Source organism: Sceloporus occidentalis, unplaced genomic scaffold (genome assembly GCF_023333645.1).
Source record: "Sceloporus occidentalis isolate IW3139 unplaced genomic scaffold, rSceOcc1.0.p SCAF_21, whole genome shotgun sequence".
In the NCBI taxonomy this organism is placed as follows: domain Eukaryota; kingdom Metazoa; phylum Chordata; class Lepidosauria; order Squamata; family Phrynosomatidae; genus Sceloporus; species Sceloporus occidentalis.
This window is the reverse complement of record NW_028317001.1, coordinates 5,585,465-5,608,411: the sequence shown is the minus strand read 5'-3', so window position 1 is coordinate 5,608,411 and position 22,947 is coordinate 5,585,465. Positions and strand designations below refer to the sequence as shown.

Below are 22,947 nucleotides of genomic sequence, written 5' to 3'. Positions count from 1 at the left end.
ATAATGTTTGTGCAAAACTGGAAGTCAAAATCTCTCCCAGAAAAGGAGGTTGCCTGAAGGACTGAGACTGGTCCATTGCGACCTCCGACTGAGACTCCTTGCCTAAAGGATCCAGACTGCCCCATTGGGATCTCAGGCTGATGCTCCTTACATGAAGCATTGAGACTGGCCTTTTGGGACTTTAGGCTGTGGCTTCTTTCCTGAAGTCTATAGACTGGCCCATTGTAACTTCAGGCTCATGCTCCTCACCTGAAGGATTGGGACAGGACTATTGTGAGTTAAGGCCTATGCTTCTTGCCTGAAGGATTGAGATAGGACTATTGTGACTCAAGGCCTGTGCTCCTTTCCTTACCTGAAGGATTGACATTGGCCCATTGCAACCTCATGCTGATTCTCCTTGCCTGAAGGATTGAGACAGGACTATTATGAGTTCAGGCTGGTGCTCCTTACCTGAAGGATTGAGATGATACTGTTGTGACTTCAAGGTGGAGCTCTTTACCTGAACTATTTAAAGGGGCCCTTTGCAACCTCAGGCTGAAGCATTGAGACTGTCCCATTGTGATCTCAGAATCATAGACTCATAGAGTCCTAGAGCTGGAAGAGACCACTAGGACCATCCAGTCCACCCCCTGCCATGCAGGAACTCTCAATCAAAGCATCGCCGACAGATGGCCATCCAGCTTCTGTTTAAAGTCGTCCAGGGAAGGAGAATCCTCCACACTCCTAGGAAGGAGTATGTTTCACTGTCCAACAGCTCTTCTTGTCAGTTAATTCCTCCTAATATTGAGGTGGAATCGCTTTTCCTGGAGCTCGCATCCATTGTTCCAGGTCCTATTCTCTGGAGCAGCAGGAAACAAGCTTGCTCCCTCCTCAATATGACATCCCTTCAAATATTTAAACAGGGCTGTCATATTACCTCTTAAATATCTCTTCTCCGGGCTAATCATCCCCAGCTCCCTGAGTCTTTCCTCATAGCGCATGGTTTCCAGACCCTTCACCATTTCAGTCGGACTCCTTTGGACATGCTCCAGTTTCTCAACATCCTTTTTGAATTGTGGGGCCCAGAACTGGACACAATATTCCAGGTGGGGCCTGACCAGAGCAGAATAGAGTGGCACTATTACTTCCCTTGATCTAGATGCTATACTTCTATTGATACAGCCAAAATTCGCATTGGCCTTTTTAGCTGCCGCATTGCACTGTTGTCTCATGTTCAGCTTGTGGTCTACTTGAAGTCCTAGATCCATTTTCATTCAGCCAGTTGCCCCCCATCCTGTATCTGTGCGTTTCATTTTCCTGCCCTTAATGCAGTACCTTACATTTCTCCGTGTCGAATTTCATTTTGTTAGCTTTGGCCCAGTTTTCTAGTCTGTTCAGGTCATTTTGAATTTTGATCCTGTCCTCTGGAGTATTAGCTACTCTTCCTAATTTGGTTTCATCTGCAAATTTGATAAGTATGCCCCCAATTCTGTCATCCAAATCATTGATAAAGATGTTGAATGGCACTGGGCCCTGGACAGAACCCCACTGGACACCCCACTGGTCACTTCTCTCCAGGATGAAAAGGAGCCACTGTGGAATATCCTTTGGGTTCTGCCAGTCAACCAATTACAAATCCATGTAACAGTTTCCTTGTCTAGCTTGTTTCATGTTTTTGTTTTACGTACTGTTTAATTTGGTTAACTACTATTAAGGGACATAGCTATGATATGAAACCTTTTAATAAATGAACAGGGATTGCAATCCTATATATTCATATTATCAGACATAACTCCAGAGAATGTTAGCCTTTTGGATGCCAGAAGGTTCCTCTCATTCTTCAGAGCAAGAAGCAACACTTCAGCTGCCTTCTAGAAGATAAAGCAAAAAGGCTTCCAAAAGGACTGAAGCCTTGGGCAAGTCACACTCTCTCAGCCTCAGAGGATGGCCATGGGAAACCCACTCTGAAGAAACCAGCCAAGAAAACCCCTTCAGAGACTCCCATAAGGTCACCATAAGACCTGGAAACAACTGGGAGGCAGACCCCAAGAACAACATTGGGAAATAGGTGCAAGCCTTGCCTTGGGAAAATGCAATGACTGAGCTCCAGTCAATGGAGGTCTTCTTCAGGCAGTAAAGGGAGGTTTATGCAAATGCAGAGTGACATCACTGCTACGGAAGGCTCCCTTGACCAATCAGAGAGCAAGATAAAGGTCCTTCTGGAAGCTTCTGTGAGAAGGAGATATAAGGCCTGAGAGACCAAGAGACAGTTGGGGGAATTGTGTCGGTTGGAGATCGAGAGAGAGAGAGTTAAAGAGCGGATCTTGGAAGTTAGTCTCAGAATTGGATGCTTAGGTTCATTTATTTGTTTTAATAGCTTGTATGAATTGGATATTATATACTCACAAATATTGTTCCTGCAAGATTCTTAACATCTTGTATGACTTACATTTTAGTTATATGTTGTTATTTATAATACATACCTCCTTGGAGTATCTATTACTTGACGCTCCTTTTACACATGTCTTGGATCAGTTGATGCTTGGAAGATCAGTAAAGAAGCAGAAATAAGGTTCCTTAACTGGTCCCAGTGAAGTTTAAGAGAAGTCCTTTCATAATTCACTGGATGATGGCAGCGTGATTTAAGGAGTTTAAGGGTCTGCTGGGCTAAGAGCCATAATGTCTAAATGTCTAATTAACAATTTGTAAGCCACTCTGATAAACTTTTGGCTGAAGAGAGGGGTATAAAATATTATTATTATTATTATTATTATTATTACAGGGCTGCTTGGACCACCGGAAATGAGAAAGTGTTGGGAGGAAGGGACTGCCAACAGAATTAGGAGATGCATTGCAGGCTATGGACAGTTTGCGGCCAAGAAAGGTCCAAAACACACGGCAGCAATAGTCCAGTTTGAGAGCGCTTTAACTGCCCTGGCCCAGTGCTAGGGAATCCTGGGAACTGGAGTTTATTGTAGCACCAGAGCTCTTTGACAGAGAAGGCTCAATGTCTCACAAAACTACATTTCCCAGAATTCCCTAGCACTGAGCCAGGGCAGTTAAAGCAAGAGAAAAGGCTACTTCTGCCTTTCAGATCCAGTTTGCCCCAAATCCTTTATGATGCCAGAAACCCCTTTGTTAGGAAGCGAACCCCAAATATCTCAGGAAGGCCCTATATCTCCCAAGGCCCCCTCCCTCCAGGACCCCCTTCCACTCTTCCCCTCAGTCTCTCTCTCTCCCTGAAGGCCTCAAACTGCCAACTGCCAAGTGCTGAAGAAGAGGTGGCCATTTTGTGTTCTGGAGGCCATTTTGTGTTCTGGAGGCCATTTTGTGTTCTGGAGGCCATTTTGTGTTCTGGCAGCCATTTTATTGTATGCTTGTGACTGTGGGGAATATTGATCCAGAACCTTCTCTGAGCCTCAGTTGAACAGAGGCCTCTCTTTCTCTCCTGAGGCTCCAGAGTCAGAAGGAGGCCAGGCTCCTTGGGCCAAAAGGAAGGAAGTGTGTCTTTTGTGTCTCTTTTCAGAGAGGGTTTTCTTATTACACAGCTCTGCTCCTTCTGGGGTTTTAACAGGGATCAGAAATGGGAGGATAGTTTTAATACAAGCCTTGTTCTTATTCTTCTTCACAAACATTGGGCTTTGGCTCCTAAGAGGAGGCTTGTCCCCCAAACAAGGCCAAACGTGGCTCCTTTGGGAGGTTTTAAAAGTCCCCCCAGTTTCCTTGTTATCTCGAGGGGGAGAGAGGCAGGCCAGCAACAACAAAGAGCCCTCCTTCTGACCACCATCTTGAGGGGGAGAGAGGCCTATGTGAGAGAGCAGATGAGCTGGACTTTCCCCCTTCCCTACTGTCATTCCCTTCTTCTTTTGACCATCCATTAAGAACCCAAGCCCTTCCTCCATCCCATCTGCCTTGGTCCAGGCCTTGGAGGTAGAGAAGAACTACTGGACCTGATCCCCTTCTCCACCACCTCTCCCTTCTCCTTTTGTGTCGTGTCTTTTTAGATTGTAAGCCTGCGGGCAGGGAACCGTCTCACTAAAGAGTTGTATGTACAGCGCTGTGTAAATTTACAGCGCTTCATAAATAAAGGTTAATAATAATAATAATAGTAATAGATTTTCAGGCAAGAAGGAAGGAGACGGACCAGAATAACTCATATTACCAAGAATGAAACAAACCAACATAGAATTAAACAAGAACAAGAAGAAGAAGGATTAGAGACTAAAACAAACTACTTATTTTGTAAAGGAAAACCACTATTAGGAGGCTAAAAACAAGACATGGGCGCTTCTACCCTTTTAAAACCGACTCAGACTGTATCTGCACTGGAGAAATAATCCAGTTCTGAAGTGTGTTAACTCTTCTGTTTCCATCCTATGGAATCCTGGGATTTGTAGTTTGTTGTGGCATGAGAGCTCTCTGGCAGAGAAGGCTAAGTGTCCAAAGGTAAAATCCCAGGATTCCACAGCACTGAGCGGTTAAAGAAGTGTCAAAGTGCTTTATTTCTATAGTGCGGATGCAGCCTTTTTGGGAAAGGGGCTGATGCTGGGGAAAAGCACTGGTGAACTCTGGAGGTTTCAGCAGATGATTGATTTATTTATTTATGATGTACTCCTTTCACATCCCCTAATCCCTGCCACTCTAAGAAGGCATGGAGTATCTGTTGTGTAGGGGAGCTGCAGTGAATCTATGCTAGGTCCAGGGGGCTTTGTTTGGTGCAGAGGGAGGAAGGGGATGCCCTCCTCTGCATCGGCCCAAAGGAGGCATGTGTCACCTGCTTATGTCACCAGCAGGATGCTGTTCTCTGTGTCTTTGAGTGTTGCAGGGTTTCTTGCCAAGCCAATCCTAACCCTGGTCCCTTTTCTCAGGAACCTCATCACGGCCTCCTTGGACACGGCTTTGGGGCCTCTCTTGCTAAAAGTGACCCAAGTGCAGGGCCACTAGGACCCCTGCCCACCTGATGGCTGACACAGAGGCCAAGAGGAGGGAGTTGGGCTCCAACAGAAAGAGGATGGAGAGGTACAACAGCTCTTTGGTGAGTCACTATGCTATTAGCTTCATCTGTGTCACTGCTGGGCCAATTTATGAAAGGAAGCAAATAAAATACTGTCCAGATTTGGCAGAGACAGTCCTGATTAATCCTCGCATTTTCAGGGGCTTTTAAAAATGTCCCAGTTGCTCTCTTCTCCTCCCAATTTCCCCCTTCTCAGCTCTCCTCAGTTCCTGAGTGCAACTGAGTTTGCAGTCCATCAACTCAAAAGTGGGGAGAGGAGAGGAAAGAAGGAGACAGGATATGGCCCTTCCCAGGAGGCTGAACCAGAAGGAAACTGCTGTGCCCTTCCTAGCTTGTGTGATCTTCCTCATAAACAACTTTGGCCATCTTCCATGCCTTCTGGGTTGCTTGTCCACATGTGTCTTGTTTTCCCCATCTATGAAATGTTGGGGTCTATGGGAGAACATCTCTGGATCTAAATATGGGGTGGGCCCAGTGGCCCTCAAGCCCAGAGTGCTCCCCAGAACTGTGATTAAAAATGACATTTGCCTCTCAAATGTGGCAAGAAATGTCTAAATGCACCATAATTCTTTGGTAGCTAAATGTACTGTATGTGTTGGGATAGTGAGTATCCTAATCAATCATCAACATCCCAGCCACGGCCTAAATTATATTGTTTATTATATTGTATATTATATTGAAAAGATTCAAGACAAACTGGATCTCAAAGGCAGTAACTTTTTTCTTGCAAACAGAATTTAAAGTTTATATCCTGGACTGAATTCTGAAGTGATGAAATAATATTTGGATGCACCATGTGCTTTCCTCCCCTTTTGCTTAGTCACTCTCTGGATGAGGGCTATTTTCTGTTTCAGGTGACCTTTGCAGATGTGGCGATATACTTCACCGAGGAAGAATGGAAACTGTTGTCGAAGAAGCAGCGACTTATGTACAATCATATAATGATGGAGAATTATGGGAATGTGACCTCTGTGGGTAAGGAACCGGAATCCACTAGCATTATAGAATCACAGAGTTGGAATAGACCACAAGGGCCATCCAGTTCCACCCACTTCTGCCATGCAGGAATACACATTCCAAGCACCCTCCAGCCTCTGTTTAAAGACCTCCAAAGAAGTGGACTACACCAAACTCTAAGGGAGTATATTCCACTGTCGAAATAAAAAAGATATATAAATAACACTTTATTTATATACCACCTTTCCTGTAGATCAAAGCGATTCACAACATAGTAAGCATGTGACTGACGCTGAAGAACAGCCAGTTGGGGCTGATATTTATACTGAAATTGTTGCTTGGGGGCAGAAGCAGAGCATTCAAAATTGCTTTAGGATGTTTTAATTGCTTTGGAATGGTTCCTGGGTGGGGAAAGAACAGGATTGTCACACCGGCTCTTAGTTCCTTCTTAGCTCTGAATTCTGATCCCATTCACAAGCCAATGTATAGCACAGTCTGAAGGCGACACTCCCAGAACTCAACAATAACATAGCAGAATACAGAAGCAAATCTCCAGATATAGGCATTGGCGATGCACTAAACACTTTCGACACTTAAAAATAATTCACAGTCCTTGGTGGTTCTTTATCCTGAGTTGCAATATAAAACAAATATTTACTATCTCTCCTCTCTAGCTTCCATCCACTTCACAATCCACAACTCCACACACACAACTCCAACCCACATCAATCCACATGTGAGCTGTATCCTGTATTGGTTGTGAGTCATCTCCTGGTGCCACACAGCATGAAGCATCCTCTGCAGTTAGCTTGCATCATGCCATGTGCTCTGACTCTGAACTCTATGGCAGTCTCACAGGAAATGATGCCACTTTTCCATTAAAATAGTTTTACATATATTTAATGGAATATTTTTCAACGGCCTGACTATCTGCTTCTACTGATTTCCTTATGGCAGTTCCCCTTCAATCTCTTCTTTGGTAGCTCCTATGAGTAAGGATACAATCATGATATGGATTTGGGGGTATCCAGAACATGGTCATGCTCAAGTCACTCATACCAATCTTATTAATTTGATCTCAAATAGGGAAGGGTGAACGTGGGGCTAAATCTTGGGGTAACACTTTCCTCTCTTAACATTGAGATTCAGTCTTGTCTGTCATTGTCCTCCTTTACAGAAGAATTTGTCAGGCATGAGAGAGTGCACACAAGAAAGAAGTCACATAGATGCCAGCATTGTGGAAAATGTTTTTCTTCAAATGCACACCTAGTGAGACATCAGAGAGTCCACACAGGAGAGAAGCCACACAAATGCCAGCATTGTGGGAGATGTTTTTCTTCAAAGTCAGACCTAGTGAGACATCAGAGAGTCCACACAGGAGAGAAGCCACACAAATGCCAGCGTTGTAGGAGATGTTTTTCTTCAAAGTCATACCTAGTGATACATCAGAGAGTCCACACAGGAGAGAAGCCATACAAATGCCAGCATTGTGGGAGATGTTTTTCTTCAAAGTCAGACCTAGTGATACATCAGAGAGTCCACACAGGAGAGAAGCCATACAAATGCCAGCATTGTGGGAGATGTTTTTCTTCAAAGTCATACCTAGTGATACATCAGAGAGTCCACACAGGAGAGAAGCCATACAAATGTCAGCGTTGTGGGAGATGTTTTTCTTCAAAGTCATGCCTAGTGAAACATCAGAGAGTCCACACAGGAGAGAAGCCATACAAATGCCAGCGTTGTGGGAGATGTTTTTCTTCAAAGTCATGCCTAGTGATACATCAGAGAGTCCACACAGGAGAGAAGCCATACAAATGCCAGCGTTGTAGGAGATGTTTTTCTTCAAAGTCATGCCTAGTGATACATCAGAGAGTCCACACAGGAGAGAAGCCATACAAATGCCAGCATTGTGGGAGATGTTTTTCTCAGAAGCCAAACCTAGTAAAACATCAGAGAGTCCACACAGGAAAGAAGCCATACAAAGGCCAGCGTTGTGGGAGATGTTATTCTCAGAAGTCAATCCTAGAGACGCATCAGAGAGTCCACACAGGAAAGAAGCCATACAAATGCCAGCGTTGTGGGAGATGTTTTTCTCAGAAGTCAATCCTAGAGATGCATCGGAGAGTCCACACAGGAGAAAAGCCATACAAATGCCAGCGTTGTGGGAAATGTTTTTCTCGGAAGTCATACCAAGTGATACATCAGAGAGTCCACACAGGAGAGAAGCCATACAAATGCCAGCATTGTGGGAAAGGTTTTTCTTCGAAGTCATACCAAGTGATACATCAGAGAGTCCACACAGGAGAGAAGCCATACAAATGCCAGCAGTGTGGGAAATGTTTCTCTCAGAAGTCAAACCAAGTGACACATCAGAGAGTACACAAAGAAGAGAAGCCACTTTATTTTTGTCAATAACGAATATATATAAAATTTAATTCAGTGTTGCCAAGAAAAGGCCCTTGTGATTGTGTTTGTAAGGTTTGTCTGTCCATATGTCTGTTGTAATTTGTTAAGTTTAGATTTTAATTGTTAATAGTATAGATAGTTGCTTTGGGTTGTGAATTTGGCTGGGGGTTGTGGGTTGTGGTATAGGTTATCTAGATGGGGAGCTGGGATTTGTTGCAGCTGTCTAGAATAGTTATGGGAATGATAGCTTTTGCAATGTGTGGGATGTTGGCTGAAGAAAGTTGGAGGCTTGTATTAACAGAAAGGGCTAGTTTCTGGGGGTGGCAAAGGGGACCTTGTTTCCTGTGGGGCATAGACTGTGGGAACTGGAGGTGGGGGCTAGGATTGGAAGAGGTTTTGGGGCTTGCAGTGGGCAGTTCTGACTCTGTGTTCTCAGTAAAGTTCTTTGCTATTTCAACACACTGGATTCTTTAATGCACAGAAGTTCTGCATTTGCACAAAACTGAACCTTTCTTTTCTCCTCAGTCCTCACCTCCATTCCCAGCCATAAGAACAGCAGAGGCAAACACACATACACACAAATACACAGGATACACAAAGAGAGCTTGATTTCCAAAGCAGAGCCTTCCTTTCTTGCCTTTCCCTCCTGAGTCCAGCTCTGCATCTTGGGCTCCATTGCAGTCTCCTCAAAGGAAGAATGGAGGGAAGGAAGGGGAGACCACTGAACCCCCGGCGCATACCTTCCTTTCCCACAAAGGCCTTAGTGGAATAAGCAGCAGCATCTGGGCCCTGGCAATCCATGCGCATGCTGAGAAGGGGCTTTGAGAGGGATGTTGTGGTCGGCCAGGACCAAAAGCCTAGGCGACTCCAGCAGCAGCTCATAGACCAATTGTGTCAGCTTGGCTAGGGAGTCTGTTAAGGAACGGGGCGGAAGTAGGCCAAGAGAATCACCAGTCTTTCCCTAGTCTTTAAGCTGAGGTAAATACATTCAATGTGGTCCATCATATGGATAGGTATCCTGCTCAAGGAAAGATTGTCTTCATGGACCAAAGGCACTCCCCTTACCTGCTCACTGCTCAGGTCTCCGTGAAACAAGCCAGGTCAGCCTCTTGGTCCAGTAGGAGATCATGGACTATGTGCGTTTTATTTTTGACTGACCTGGCATTACACAAGAGCAGGGAAAGCTTCTGTGGCTGGTTTGGTATGCTCTCCAGCTCTTTTGGGATAGCAGGGTGAATGGAAGGGGAGAGAGATATCTGTCAGGGTCCTAATTGCAGCCCCTCTTGCAACACAAAAGGCAGTACTTTGAAAAAGAATAACTTTTATTGAAGAAGAAGATACATGTCATAGACGTGACTTTTTTGTCAAGAATGAAAGGAAGTATAAGCATATCCCTTTTATAACCATATGAATCCACCCCACTCTATTTACCAATGAAGCTAATTAATTGGATAGCCCTTTCCCACACAGCGTTCTCCCGCCCTTTTCTGCGCAGTGTCCTCCCATCCGGGATTCTGGCAGCTCTCCTAAAAGCAATTAAGCTCTCATGTGCCTTTTCTCAACCACTGCACCTGTGGCCTTGGACCACAGAACTCAGCCACACAACAGTTTTCATTAACATTATGGCTTAACAATGTATATATATCCCCATCAATCCCAATCTAATATGATACCATGTGAAAATATAATAAGCATAAACCCATAATACAGTATAAAAATACCAATAACTCTCTAGGTTCCCCCTCCTTTTACAGAGACCAGTCTTTTAAACTCAAGCCTCTGTTAGAAGTATGATTCCCGCACATTCCAATCCTAGCAAACAAGCAGATTCTCTATTATTATTATTTACGTTATTTATACCCCGCCCTTCAGCCCTAATGGCTCTCAGAGCTGCTTACAATCATTATTTTTAATAAGACGGTTCCCTGCCCTCAGGCTTACAATCTAAAAGACAGGACACAAAAGGAGAAGGGAATGGTGAGGAGGGGAGGGGGTCAGGTCCAGCAGTTCTTCTCTCCCTCTGAGGCCTGGACCAAGGCAGATGGACTAGAGGGAGGGCTCTTCTTCTTCAGGCTAGCCCTGGTGGAGTCGGGCCAGCCTATTCCCTCCCTCCCCGGCCAAAGGATGACAGTTATGGAGGGAGGAGCCTCTATCTTCAGGCTAGCCCTGGTGGAGCTGGACCAACCTATTCACTCCCTCCCCGGCCAAAGGATGACAGTTATGGAGGGAGGAGCCTCTATCTTCAGGATAGCCCTGGTGGAGCTGGACCAACCTATTTACTCCCTCCCCGGCCGAAGGATGACAGTTATGGACGGAGGAGCCTCTATCTTCAGGCTAGCCCTAGTGCAGCTGGACCAACCTATTCACTCCCTCCCAGGCCGAAGGATGACAGTTATGGACGGAGGAGCCTCTATCTTCAGGCTAGCCCTAGTGGAGCTGGGCCAGCCTATTCTCTCCCTCTCAAGCCGAAGGATAACAGTTATGGACTCCATTGCCGCCTTCTTCACTATCGGCTCTCCAACAACAGAGGAGGCACAGAAGCAGTCAGGCCTGGGCGAGGCTCTTTTCTGCTCTTCCTTCCACTTGCCTAGTCTCAAGACCATTGAACTCTGTCCCCAGTTTTTGTCATTACTTAAAAAGTCACAATAGATCGACTGCAGACTATTTAGGGGAGTACGAGACACTGGTTAGATGGAGGGTCTTGATGTCAACCAAGATATATATCCATCAATGTATGTTTCAGGGGAGGGATTAGATGTCTTCAAAGGAGCATCAATTCAAGTTGTGCAGGGCAATGGAAGATATGGCATTAGCAGGGCAAAAGGTCATTACAGAAGAAGACGTGATAGATGTCTGATATCTATTCCGCCTTCCATTCGTCCTACTACCCCAAAAGATCTAGAGAGCATGCCTAACCATTCGCCAAACCTTTCCCTGCTCTTATGCAAAGCCAGGTCAGTGAAGAATAAGTCCCGTATCATCTATGACTTACTGATAGATCACAACGCTGACCTGGCATGTATCACAGAGACCTGGCTAGGAGCAGATAGCTCTGTAACCTGGGCTCAGGCCCTTCCGGCCGGGTACTCTGTCAATGAGCAGATAAGGGGAAGCGGGCAGGGGGGAGGCGTAGCCATAATCCATAAAAACAATCTCACTTTAACCAGAATACCTATCCGTGCATTAAACCACATTGAATGCATTTACCTTCGCTTGAAGACCAGGGAGAGTTTGGGGATTCTGTTGGTCTATCGCCCACCCCGTAACGTAACAGACTCCCTAGCTGAGCTGACACAACTAGTCTCAGAGCTGATGTTGGAATCGCCTAGGCTGTTAGTCCTGGGTGACCTCAACATCCCTCTCAAGGGTGATTTGACTAATCTTACTGGTGCGGCTCGGGAGTTCATAGGTTTCATGACAAACATGGGCCTCTCCCAGATAGTCTCTGAGCCCACGCATTCTGCAGGTCATACTCTTGATGTGGTCTTCTGTACCGAACAGGCATATCCGTGGGCAGAAATAACTAGTATCTGCGCATTATCATGGACGGATCATTTCCTGGTTAAGGTTGGTCTGGAGACTACTATTCCCCCCTCTAGGGGTGGAGGGCCAATTAGAATGGTCCGCCCTCGAAGGCTGATGGAACCCATTAGGTTCCAAGAAGCCCTAGGAGGTTCTATGGTTGGCAGTGCCAGTGACTCTGTTGAAGTTCTGGTTAATTTATGGAATAACAACATCACCAGAGCTATAGACATGATCGCTCCCAAGCGTCCTTTCCAACCCACTAAAAACCGTAACTCTTGGTACACTGAAGAGCTTAAACAAATGAAGCGGGTTGGACAACGACTAGAGAAGCGTTGGCTGAAATATCAACTCATATCTGATAAGATACTTCATAGGACTTTTCTTAGGTCCTATCAAGTGGCGATAGTTGCAGCCAAAAAATCTTTCTACTCTGCATCTATTGCGTCTGTGAAATCTCGCCCAGCTGAGCTGTTCAGGGTGGTAAGGAGTTTAACACAACTGCCTCCCACCCAGAACCCTCTATTAGAGTCAACCATAGCTTACTGTAATGCTTTTAATGATTATTTCACAGATAAAATCTCTCGGATAAGAGCTGATTTGGATGCCAACTTTAAGTAAGAAGCAATGAGAGAGGCATCCAGCGCCTCCGCCATTACTGTTAGACTGGATCAATTTGAATCGGTAAGTACTAAGGACATGGACAAGCTCCTTAGTAGTCTGAAAAAAACGACTTGCCCTCTTGACCCTTGCCCATCCTGGCTGGCTGTCCAGGGGGGTGATATAGTCAAGCTGATGCTGAAAAATATAATCAATGCATCCTTCAGGGAGGGTACCCTGCCTTCTTGTCTTAAGGAGGCAGTGGTCAGACCACTCTTAAAAAAGCCCTCCCTGGACCCTCTGGATAGAAATAACTATAGGCCAGTCTCGTTGTTGCCATTCTTGAGCAAGGTGATCGAGAGGGCGGTCGCCAATCAACTACAGGCAGTCTTGGATGAAGCTGATTATCTGGACCCATTTCAAACCGGATTCAGGGCGGGATACGGAGTTGAGACAGCCTTGGTCGCCTTAGTCGATGATCTCCGTCTAGGCATCGACAGGGGATCGTGTGACCCTGCTGGTGCTCTTAGACCTCTCAGCGGCCTTCGATACCATCGACCATGGTATCCTTCTGGAACGCCTGACAGAGTTAGGTATCGGAGGCACTGTTCTACAGTGGTTCTGGTCCTACTTCTCAGGCAGATTCCAGATGGTGGCGCTAGGAGACAGTTGCTCTTCTAAAAGAGAGATAAAATGTGGTGTACCCCAGGGCACAATATTGTCTCCTATGCTGTTTAACATTTACATGAAGCCGCTGGGAAAAATCATCCGGAGACATGGGGCAGGATGTTATTAGTACGCTGATGACACCCAAATATATTTCTCTACGTCTCAGACTGATGCAGTGACTAAGGATGGCATCTGTCCTCTGAATGCCTGTCTTGGGGCGGTAATGGACTGGATGAGGGAAAACCAACTCAAGCTGAATCCAGGTAAGACGGAGGTACTTGTTATAGGAAACCCAAGCCCAGGTATGGAATTATGTCAGCCAGTTCTGGATGGGGTCACACTTCCCCTGAAAGACTCTGTCCGCAGCTTAGGGGTGCTCCTTGACTCGTCGCTTCACCTGACAGCTCAGGTAGATGCGACGGTCAGGAGCACTTGTTATCAGCTTCGGCTGATACGCCAGCTGCGCCCCTTCCTGGAGCAGGGAGACCTTGAAACAGTTGTACATGCGCTGGTCACCTCTCGATTGGACTTCTGTAATGCGCTCTTCATGGGGCTACCCTTGTGCCAAGTTCAGAAACTTCAACTTGTACAAAATATGGCAGCCAGGTTAATTACAGGTACTCGTCGTACCGATCACATAACTCTGGTTTTGAAATCCCTTCACTGGCTGCCAATTAGTTTCCGGGCAAGGTATAAGGTGTTGGTGATTACCTTCAAAGCCCTACATGGCTTGGGTCCAGAATACTTAAGAGATCGCCTACTTCCATACTGTCCATCCCGCACTCTAAGGTCCTCGGGGAAGAATCTACTTCAGCCAATAAAATCTAGGCTAACTTCAGTCACCCAGAGGGCTTTTTCCATTGCAGCTCCGAAGCTATGGAATGACCTGCCGAAGGAGATCCGTGACATTTCTACTCTTACAGCCTTTAAGAAGGCTCTTAAGACGGATCTCTTCCGGCAGGCCTTCCCTACCTAGTTCTACTCCCCATTTACTGTGACTTATGTCACTCTGTCCACCAATTCTTCTCTTAAATTTAATGAGAAGAATTACATTAAAATTAATTAAAACAAAATCCTTGCCTCAAGAAGAAGAGCCCTCCCTCCATGACATCACCATCAGACCTGGGAGGAAATTAAAAAGAGAGGCCCAACTTCCATCAGGCCTAACTGTGAATGTACTCACTTCGCTCTCTTTAATTTTATTGTATTTTATTTATTTATTGTATTGTATTTTATTATCTTTATTTTTACTGTTGTAACCCGCCTGGATTCCTTGTGATTGGGCGGGCTATAAATAAATCATTATTATTATTATTATATTATTATTATGGAGGGAGGAGCCTCTATCTTCAGGCTAGCCCTGATGGAGCTGGGCCAGCCTATTCTCTCCCTCCCAGGCCAAAGGATGACAGTTATCTTAATATGACAGATTATTTTAAGATGACAGATTCTTTAGCCATGATCTCTCTACCTCTTTCTAGTATCTTCTATTAAAGCACATATTAAAACTTATTATTTTAACCCACCATAAATCTCATCTATTTCAACTCTAATCTAAACCTAAACCTATAACCCTTATGGCATGTATCCCTAAATGAATAAATGAATGAATAAATGGATTCATGACATATTGTGACTTCAAGCTGGTGCTGTTTACCTGAATGAGATTGGCCCATTGCGACCTAAGGCTGATGCTCCTTGCCTGCAGCAATGAGATGGGACCATTGTGAATTTAGGCTAATGCTGCTTACCTGAAGGTTTGAGACGTGACCATTGCAACCGGAGGCTGATGCTGCTTACCTAAAGGATTGAGATTGGCGCATTGCAACCTGAGGCTGATTCTCATTGCCTGAGAGATTGAGACTGGCCCATTTTGACTTCAGGCTGATGCTCCTTGCCTGAATAAGGAGTTTTGTAATTACAAAACTACACATTGAGATAGCACTATTGTGACTTCAGGGTGGTGCTCTTTATCTGAAGGATTGAGACTGGCCCATTGCAACCGCAGGCTGATGTTACTTGCAAGAGACTGGTCCATTGTATGTCAGAACTAGTGTGTAAGAGTTCTGTCATTAAGGGTAAAAATATTAGGGTTTGGTTATTAAAGTAGGAGTTACAGTGGTAGTTCATAGTAGGTAGTGTAGAGTGATGGGTATAGAAAGCACTAATGGAAAGTGATAGAAGGACAGATGGAGTGGCTTTTAGATGAAGGAGGGCGTATGGAGAGAGGGATGGGGTTGTAGCTGTAGACTGGCTATCAAGGAGGAGTGAAGCTGGCTTGGGAACACCGCTCTTCAAGGTGAGGCTGTCTGGGAAGGGAAGGGGAAGTATACACAACCTTAGTATCTATGCACCCTCCGCTTGTGTTGCTTTAGCTTGGGAATTGGGGACTTGCTTAGGGAGGGGTTGAGTGGGTTAAGAAGGGAGCAAGTTCCTTTGGACTTCAGACTTTGCAAAAAGGTGTTAATGGATGTTTCTGCCTGGATTCATCAATAAAGCTTCTTTTGTTTCAAATGAGCTTGATTTTTTGAGCACAGGACTGACTCCAGATATCGCAGTTTGCAAAGTCTCACAGTTTTAACTCCAATGGAGACCCAGGAACAAGAAGAGTTGTTGGAGAACCCGGTGGTTCTGGAGATCCCGGTGGTGGAGGAGCATGCCTTCTTCAGAGGAACCAGGGGCCAAGCCCAAGACTGTGAAACCTCCTGAAGCTCACACCATCCAGGCCACCACTGGAGGATTTGGGTTTCCGGCCCCAGACTGGGGAAAGGAAGGCCGTCGGGGGGCAGAGGGACAGCCTGGGACCTGGCAGCGGGGGAGTCAGTTGATAGTTGCCCCAGGATAGAAGAACCTCAGGTAGACGTTTATCGAATGGAGGAAGACATAAAGGAATTAAAGGACCTTATGAAGTGGATGGTGTCCAAGTTAAAGATGTGGAGGAGGAAGATGTCAGAGGCGACCCAAGGGCAGCTGATGCTCTTTCCCTGAAGCATTGGGACTGTCCCATTGTGACTTCAGTCTGATGCTCCTTGCCTGAAGCATTGAGACTGTCCCATTGTGACTTCAGTCTGATGCTCCCTGCCTGAAGCATTGAGACTCCCATTGTGATTTCCAAATCCTCCACCATTTTAGTCACCCTCCTTTGGACGTGCTCCAGTTTCTCAACATCCTTTTTGAATTGTGGTGCCCAGAACTGGACACAGTATTCCAGGTGGGGCCTGACCAGAGCAGAATAGAGTGGCACTATTACTTCCCTTGATCTAGACACTATACTTCTATTGATGCAGGCTAAAATTGCATTTGACTTGTTAGCTGCCGCATCGCATTGTTGACTCACATTCAACTTGTGGTCTACTTGGACTCCTAGATCCCTTTCACACGTAGTTTCATTCAGCCGGGTGTTCCCCATCCTATATCTGTGCATTTTATTTTTCCGTCCTAAGTGCAGTACCTTACATTTCTCCATATTGAATTTCATTTTGTTAGCTTTGACCCAGCTTTCTAGTCTATTCAGGTCATTTTGAATTTTGATCTTGTCCTCTGGAGTATTAGCTATTCCTCCTAATTTGGTGTCATCTGCAAATTTGATGAGTATGCCCCCGATTCTGTCATCCAAGCCGTTGATAAAGATGTTGATTAGCATTGGGCCCAGGACGGACTCCTGGTCACTTCTCTCCAGGATGAAAAGAGCAATTGTTGAAAACCCTTTCGGTTCGGCCGGTCAACCAATTACAAATCCATGTAACAGTTATGTTGTCTAGCCCACATTTCACTAGCTTGTTTGCAAGAATGTCATGGGGAACCCTGTCAAAAGCCTTACTGAAATCAAGATACACTATATCCACAGCATTCCCTTCACCTACGAAGCTGGTAGAAAAAGCAGCTCACGGACTAAATCAAAAAAGAGATCAGATTTGTCTGGCATGACTTCTTCCTATGAAACCCGTGTTGACTTTTTGTGATTATGGAATTGTTTTCTAGATGTTCACAGACTCTCCGTTTAATGATCTGCTCCAGAATCTTTCCTGGTATTGATGTCAGACTGACTGGATGATAATTGTTGGGATCCTCTTTTTTCCCCTTTTTGAAGATGGGGACAACGTTTGCCCTCCTCCAGTCTGCTGGGGTTTCTCCTGTTCTCAAGGAGTTCTCAAAGATTATTGCCAATGGCTCCGATATTACATTTGCCAGTTCTTTTAATACCCTTGGATGGAGTTCTTCTCGTCCTGGAGACGTACATTCGTTTAGATTAACAAGGTATTCCTCTACTATCTCTTTACTTATTCTGTGCTGAAATTCCCCTATTCTGTCCTCTGCTCCATTATCCTCAGGTTGAGCTCCCTTTGCCTTTTCTGAGAAGACTGAGGCAAAGAAGGTGTTGAGAAATTCTGCCTTTTCTCTGTCTTCTGTTAACATTTTGCCATCTTCTCTGCGCAGTGGCCCTACCGTTTCCTTCTTCTTCCTTTTGCTGCGGACATATCCAAAAAAGCCCTTTTTATTGTTCTTAACCTCTCTAGCAAGCCTGAGTTCATTCTGCGCTTTAGCTCTTCTGACTTTACCCCTACACATGCCTGCTATTTCTTTGAATTCCTTTTTCGTGATTTCCCCCTTTTTCCATTTCTTATACATGTTCCGTTTCAAACTCAGCTCCGTTGAAAGTTCCTTAGTCATCCATCCTGGTTTATTGAGACATCTCCCATTTTTCTTCCTCATTGGAACTGTTTGAAATTGTGCCTTCAGTATCTCCCTTTTGAGAAACTTCCATCCGTCCTGAACTCCCTTCTCTTTTAGTATATCTGACCATAGGATCACCCTCAATACTTCCCTAAGTTTACTGAAATCCGCTCTCTTAAAGTCCAGAATGTGTGTCTGACTCTGCCTGGCTTCTCCTTTCCATTGTATAACAAACTCCAGGAGACCATGGTCCCTTTTACCTAATGATCCCACCAATTCCACCCCATTAACCAAGTCATCCTTGTTGGTTAGGATCAGATCCAAAATAGCTGACCCCCTTGTTGCCTCTTCCACCTTTTGGACCATGAAATTGTCTTTGAGGCAAGTGAGGAATTTACTAGGCCTTGAGGATTTGGCTGAGTTTGATCCAGCAAATATCAGGATAGTTGAAGTCGCCCATCACTACTACATCTCTCCTTTCTGAGTGTGTGGTCATCTGTTCTAGAAAGATATCATCCAACTCCTCAGTCTGACTTGGGGGTCTGTAGTAGACTCCCACCGTAACATCCTTGTTGTTTCCCTCCCCTTTGATTCTTATCCAGATGCTCTCCACCTGGCTTCCATGATTGATGTCCAGGATCTCTTCACTGGTGTAAATATCTCTGACATATAATGCTATTCCTCCTCCTTTCCTGTTTGGCCTATTTCTCTTAATAAGGTTATACCCCTCTATTTCTACATTCCAATCATGAAACTCATCCCACCAGGTTTCAGTGATGACTATTATATCATATTTGCTTTGTTATGCTAGGAGTTCAAATTCATCTTGCTTATTTCCCATGCTCTGTGCATCACTGTAGAGACTTCACAGACCATGTCCATCCACTTTACTTGCTGCCTGTGTAAGATTTTTTGCCTCCCACTGTTGGGTCCTTGCACTCTTTGCCTTGTTCCCTCTATGATAATTAATGATCCTTACCTGATGCGTTGAGACTGTTGCATTGTGATCTCAGGCTGAGGTTATTTCCCTGAAGGATTGAGAGTGGCCCATTGTGACTTCAGGCTGAAACTCTATTCCAGAAGAACTGAGACTGGCCCATTGTGACCAAAGGCTGATGCTCTTTGCCTGAATAATTGAATAATAATAATATGATTTATTTATATGCCGCCCAATCACTAGGAATCCAGGCGGTTTACAACAGAGGGGATAATAGATGGTTCCCTGCCCTCAGGCTTACAATCTAAAAGACACGACACAAAAGGAGAAGGGAATGGTGAGGAGGGGATCAGGTCCAGCATTCTTCTCTCCCTCTGAGGCCTGGACCAAGGCAGATGGACCGGAGGGAGGGCTCTTCTTCAGGCTAGCCCTGATGGAGCTGGGCCAGACTAATTCCCTTCCTCCCAGGGCAAAAGATGACAGTTATGGAGGGAGGAGCCTCTTTCTTCAGCCTAGCCCTGATGGAGCTGGGCCAGACTAATTCTCTCCCTCCCAGGCTGAAAGAGGACAGTTATGGAGGGAGGAGCCTCTTTCTCCAGGCTAGTCCTGATGGAGCTGGGCCAGACTCATTCCCTCCCTCCCAGGCTGAAAGATGACAGTTATGGAGGGAGGAGCCTCTTTCTCCAGGCTAGTCCTGATGGAGCTGGGCCAGACTCATTCCCTCCCTCCCAGGCTGAAAGATGACAGTTATGGAGGGAGGAGCCTCTTTCTTCAGCCTAGCCCTGATGGAGCTGGGCCAGACTAATTCTCTCCCTCCCAGGCTGAAAGAGGACAGTTATGGAGGGAGGAGCCTCTTTCTCCAGGCTAGTCCTGATGGAGCTGGGCCAGACTCATTCCCTCCCTCCCAGGCTGAAAGATGACAGTTATGGAGGGAGGAGCCTCTTTCTTCAGCCTAGCCCTGATGGATCTGGGCCAGACTAATTCTCTCCCTCCCAGGGCAAAATATGACAGTTATGGAGGGAGGAGCCTCTTTCTTCAGCCTAGCCCTGATGGAGCTGGGCCAGACTAATTCTCTCCCTCCCAGGCTGAAAGAGGACAGTTATGGAGGGAGGAGCCTCTTTCTCCAGGCTAGTCCTGATGGAGCTGGGCCAGACTAATTCCCTCCCTCCCAGGCCAAAAACGAACATTGGCTTACCTTGTGAGATGTTTGTTTTCAGCGTTGAAGGCGGAGACATCCTTCATAAGGGTTGGTTCCCTCTGTTCGTTCCAATCAGGTAAGACCTATAATTTTGGGTGTGAATCTTGGGGAACCCATGCCCCTTGTTGCCCAGTCAGTGGAATAGCCAAGCAGAGGGATGTCTAATAACACATTATCAACGGCTATCAAACAACAAAGGATCTCTTCCGGGTTGGGAGCGGCAGCCTGAAGGAAGCGTTTTCAGGGGCTCCTGAAAACCACCTCCACTGAGGCGTTTCTCTGTCCGTTTTTGCCACCACGGAGCAGAGAAAACTCCAGGTACGGCAATACCTGGACGAAGAGACTCTTCAGTCGTCACTCTACCCTCAGCTACCCGTTTTTCCCAGACCTGGAGAGGACCGGGAGACGAGCGGCAGAAGGGAGCAAGTTTGAGGCTGGAGTACTTGGCGCCTCAGTGGGAAGCCAAAAGAGGCACAAGAGCTGCCACCAACTTTGTTTTAAACAAAAGCGGAGAAAGGAAACAACAACAAAGATAAGCTACTTGAGCTTTGGAACACTAAAATATCTTCAGCAACACCTTCATGATAAACAAAGAGATAGAACCGCTACTAGAGAGATGCTGGTAGTGAGTAGCCATTAACTTTGCTTCTATTGATCCGTATCCCCTTTATTCCGGAAACACAGATTAAAAGAAGAAGGGGGATTAGGAATAAATAAAGCCTGGAAAACTACATACTGCTAAAGATAAGAAGAAAAAGGGGGAAAAAAGAAGAGACAGAGGCAAAGAGGAGGGGACAGCTAATCTACATTTAATTTAATTCAATCAAAGAACTGAAGCCATCTCAGTAACTACTTGGTAAACCTCCCCCTCTCAAACATCATAACTACTATTTTAGTATAATTTGTACTATTTTGAATGGACAGTATTGTTGCAGGAAATAGCTCAGAACTAAGTTAGAAATTGGAATTCTCCTTCCAGTACTTGTTATTTTTGTGAGTTTGAGAAGAAAAACTTAAGCATAAAGTGCATAAAGAGCATAAATTTTTAGTCAAAAACATTTGAATGCAGCTGTGTCACAAACTGCTGTAATACAAGATGAACTGACTCACATGTAGATAATTAAGTTGATAATTACTTGGAGACTTCTCTGTGCAAAGCAGCTGTAACTGGGGAGAAGTAATAGAAAGAAGTAAAGGGGGACACTGAGATTAGAGTCTAGATAAAGAAATAATATTGAGAAAGCATAAAAGACAAGTCGAAAAGGACACAGGAAAAAAGAGAGAAAGGAGGACATTGAGATAAGTCAATGCAGAAGGAGGACGCTGAAAGAAGAGACATCTATAGAGAAAGAGAAGTCAAGGCAGAAAAAGGAGGACGTGGAGAGAAGAGGCATCTATAAAGAAAAGCCAAGGCAGAAAAAGGAAGACACTGAGATAAGAGACAGCTATAGAGAAAGAGAAGCCAAGGCAGAAAAAGGAGGACGTCGAGATAAGAGACATCTATAAAGAGAAGCCAAGGCAGAAAAAGGAGGACGCTGAGATAAGAGACAGATATAGAGAAAGAGAAGCCAAGGCAGAAGAAGGAGGACGTTGAGAGAAGAGGCATCTATAAAGAGAAGCCAAGGCAGAAAAAGGAGGACGCTGAGATAAGAGACAGATATAGAGAAAGAGAAGCCAGGGCAGAAGAAGGAGGACGTGGAGAGAAGAGACATCTATAGAGAAAGAGAAGCCAAGGCAGAAAAAGGAGGACTTTGAGAGGAGGCACCTACAGAGAAAGAGAAGCCAAGGCAGAAAAAGGAGGACGTGGAGAGAAGACGCATCTATAGAGAAAGAGAAGCCAAGGCAGAAAAAGGAGGACACTGAGATAGGAGAAGACTTATAGGAAAGACTGTGGAGGAACAATAAATAACAAGTGGAAAAGACCAAAAAAAAAAAAGTTAGAAAACAACCTATTGATAGGAAGACATTGATCCAAGAGGCGGCCTACAGAGGGGAGAGAAAGGAGGAGATAGATTTAAGAGGCACCTTTTAGAAAATAACATTGAGAAAGATAAGAGACAAACTGAAAAAGAGAAATAAAAAGAAAGGAGTCAAGGTATAGCAAGGAAGATATTGAGAAAAGAGGAGATTTTTAGAAAATAAACTTAGAAGGCTATTATAAGAGGTGGTGGCAATAGATTGAGAAATAAAATTCTCAAAAATGAATACGAGAAAAACCAAATTAGATTTGACCCAACAAAGGAGACCATCATTGGAAGCGAACCCCAAAACAGACCAAGCATCTGTATTAGAAGAATTAAAGGCAATGTACCGTGACATGAAAGAGGATATAAAAGCACTTAAAAGAGATATGACTGCTATGAGGAAGGAGATAAAACAGGAAATCCGTCAAGAAATAAGGTCAGAATTAAAGGAGATAAAGGAAGTATTAGGTAAGGCAACAGAAGACATAAGACAAATGGAGGAGAATATCGAAAAAATCGATGACAAAACAAATAAAATTAATAAAAAAGTATTAGATATAGAGAAAAATCATGAAAAAGATTTAGACGAAAGAGCGTTACAAGATCTGAAACAACGTGAAAACTGCATAAAAATTAGAGGATTAAGAGAGAAAGAGAATGAGGACCTATACGAATATTTAACACCATTGTTGGCTGACTATATGAATGCAGACTTAGATCAATTTAAATGGGAAATCAGTAAAATGTTCAGGATTAACTCCAAAATTGCACAACAAAGGAAACTGCCAAGGGACGTGGTAATCTACTTTACTAGGAAAAAAACTAGGGACGAGATCATACAACTAAATTACGAACATAAACTAGAAGCAGACGGAGAGGAATTAATTATATATAAAGATATCCCAATTAGAATTTTGAAAAAAAGAATGGATTACAGACCCTTGATCAATCTACTAAAGAGAAATAATGTCAATTATAAATGGGAACGATTAGAGGGGGTGACATTTAGATACAATTCAGAGCTATT

At 44.8% G+C, this 22,947-nt stretch overlaps 2 protein-coding genes across 2 annotated transcripts in view; one reads left to right on the top strand and one right to left on the bottom strand.

The window, feature by feature from the left end:
* LOC149301480 (uncharacterized) overlaps positions 1 to 22,947 on the bottom strand; it is a 228,908-nt gene that overhangs the window by 180,482 nt on the left and 25,479 nt on the right. The window lies entirely within an intron of this gene.
* Positions 4,844 to 9,170, top strand: LOC149301481 (uncharacterized). The gene is made up of 3 exons (XM_089484125.1): positions 4,844 to 5,014; positions 5,848 to 5,968; positions 7,128 to 9,170. The coding sequence occupies exons 1-3, from the start codon at positions 4,940 to 4,942 to the stop codon at positions 8,363 to 8,365; spliced, it is 1,434 nt and encodes a 477-aa protein (XP_089340251.1). The 5' UTR covers positions 4,844 to 4,939; the 3' UTR covers positions 8,366 to 9,170.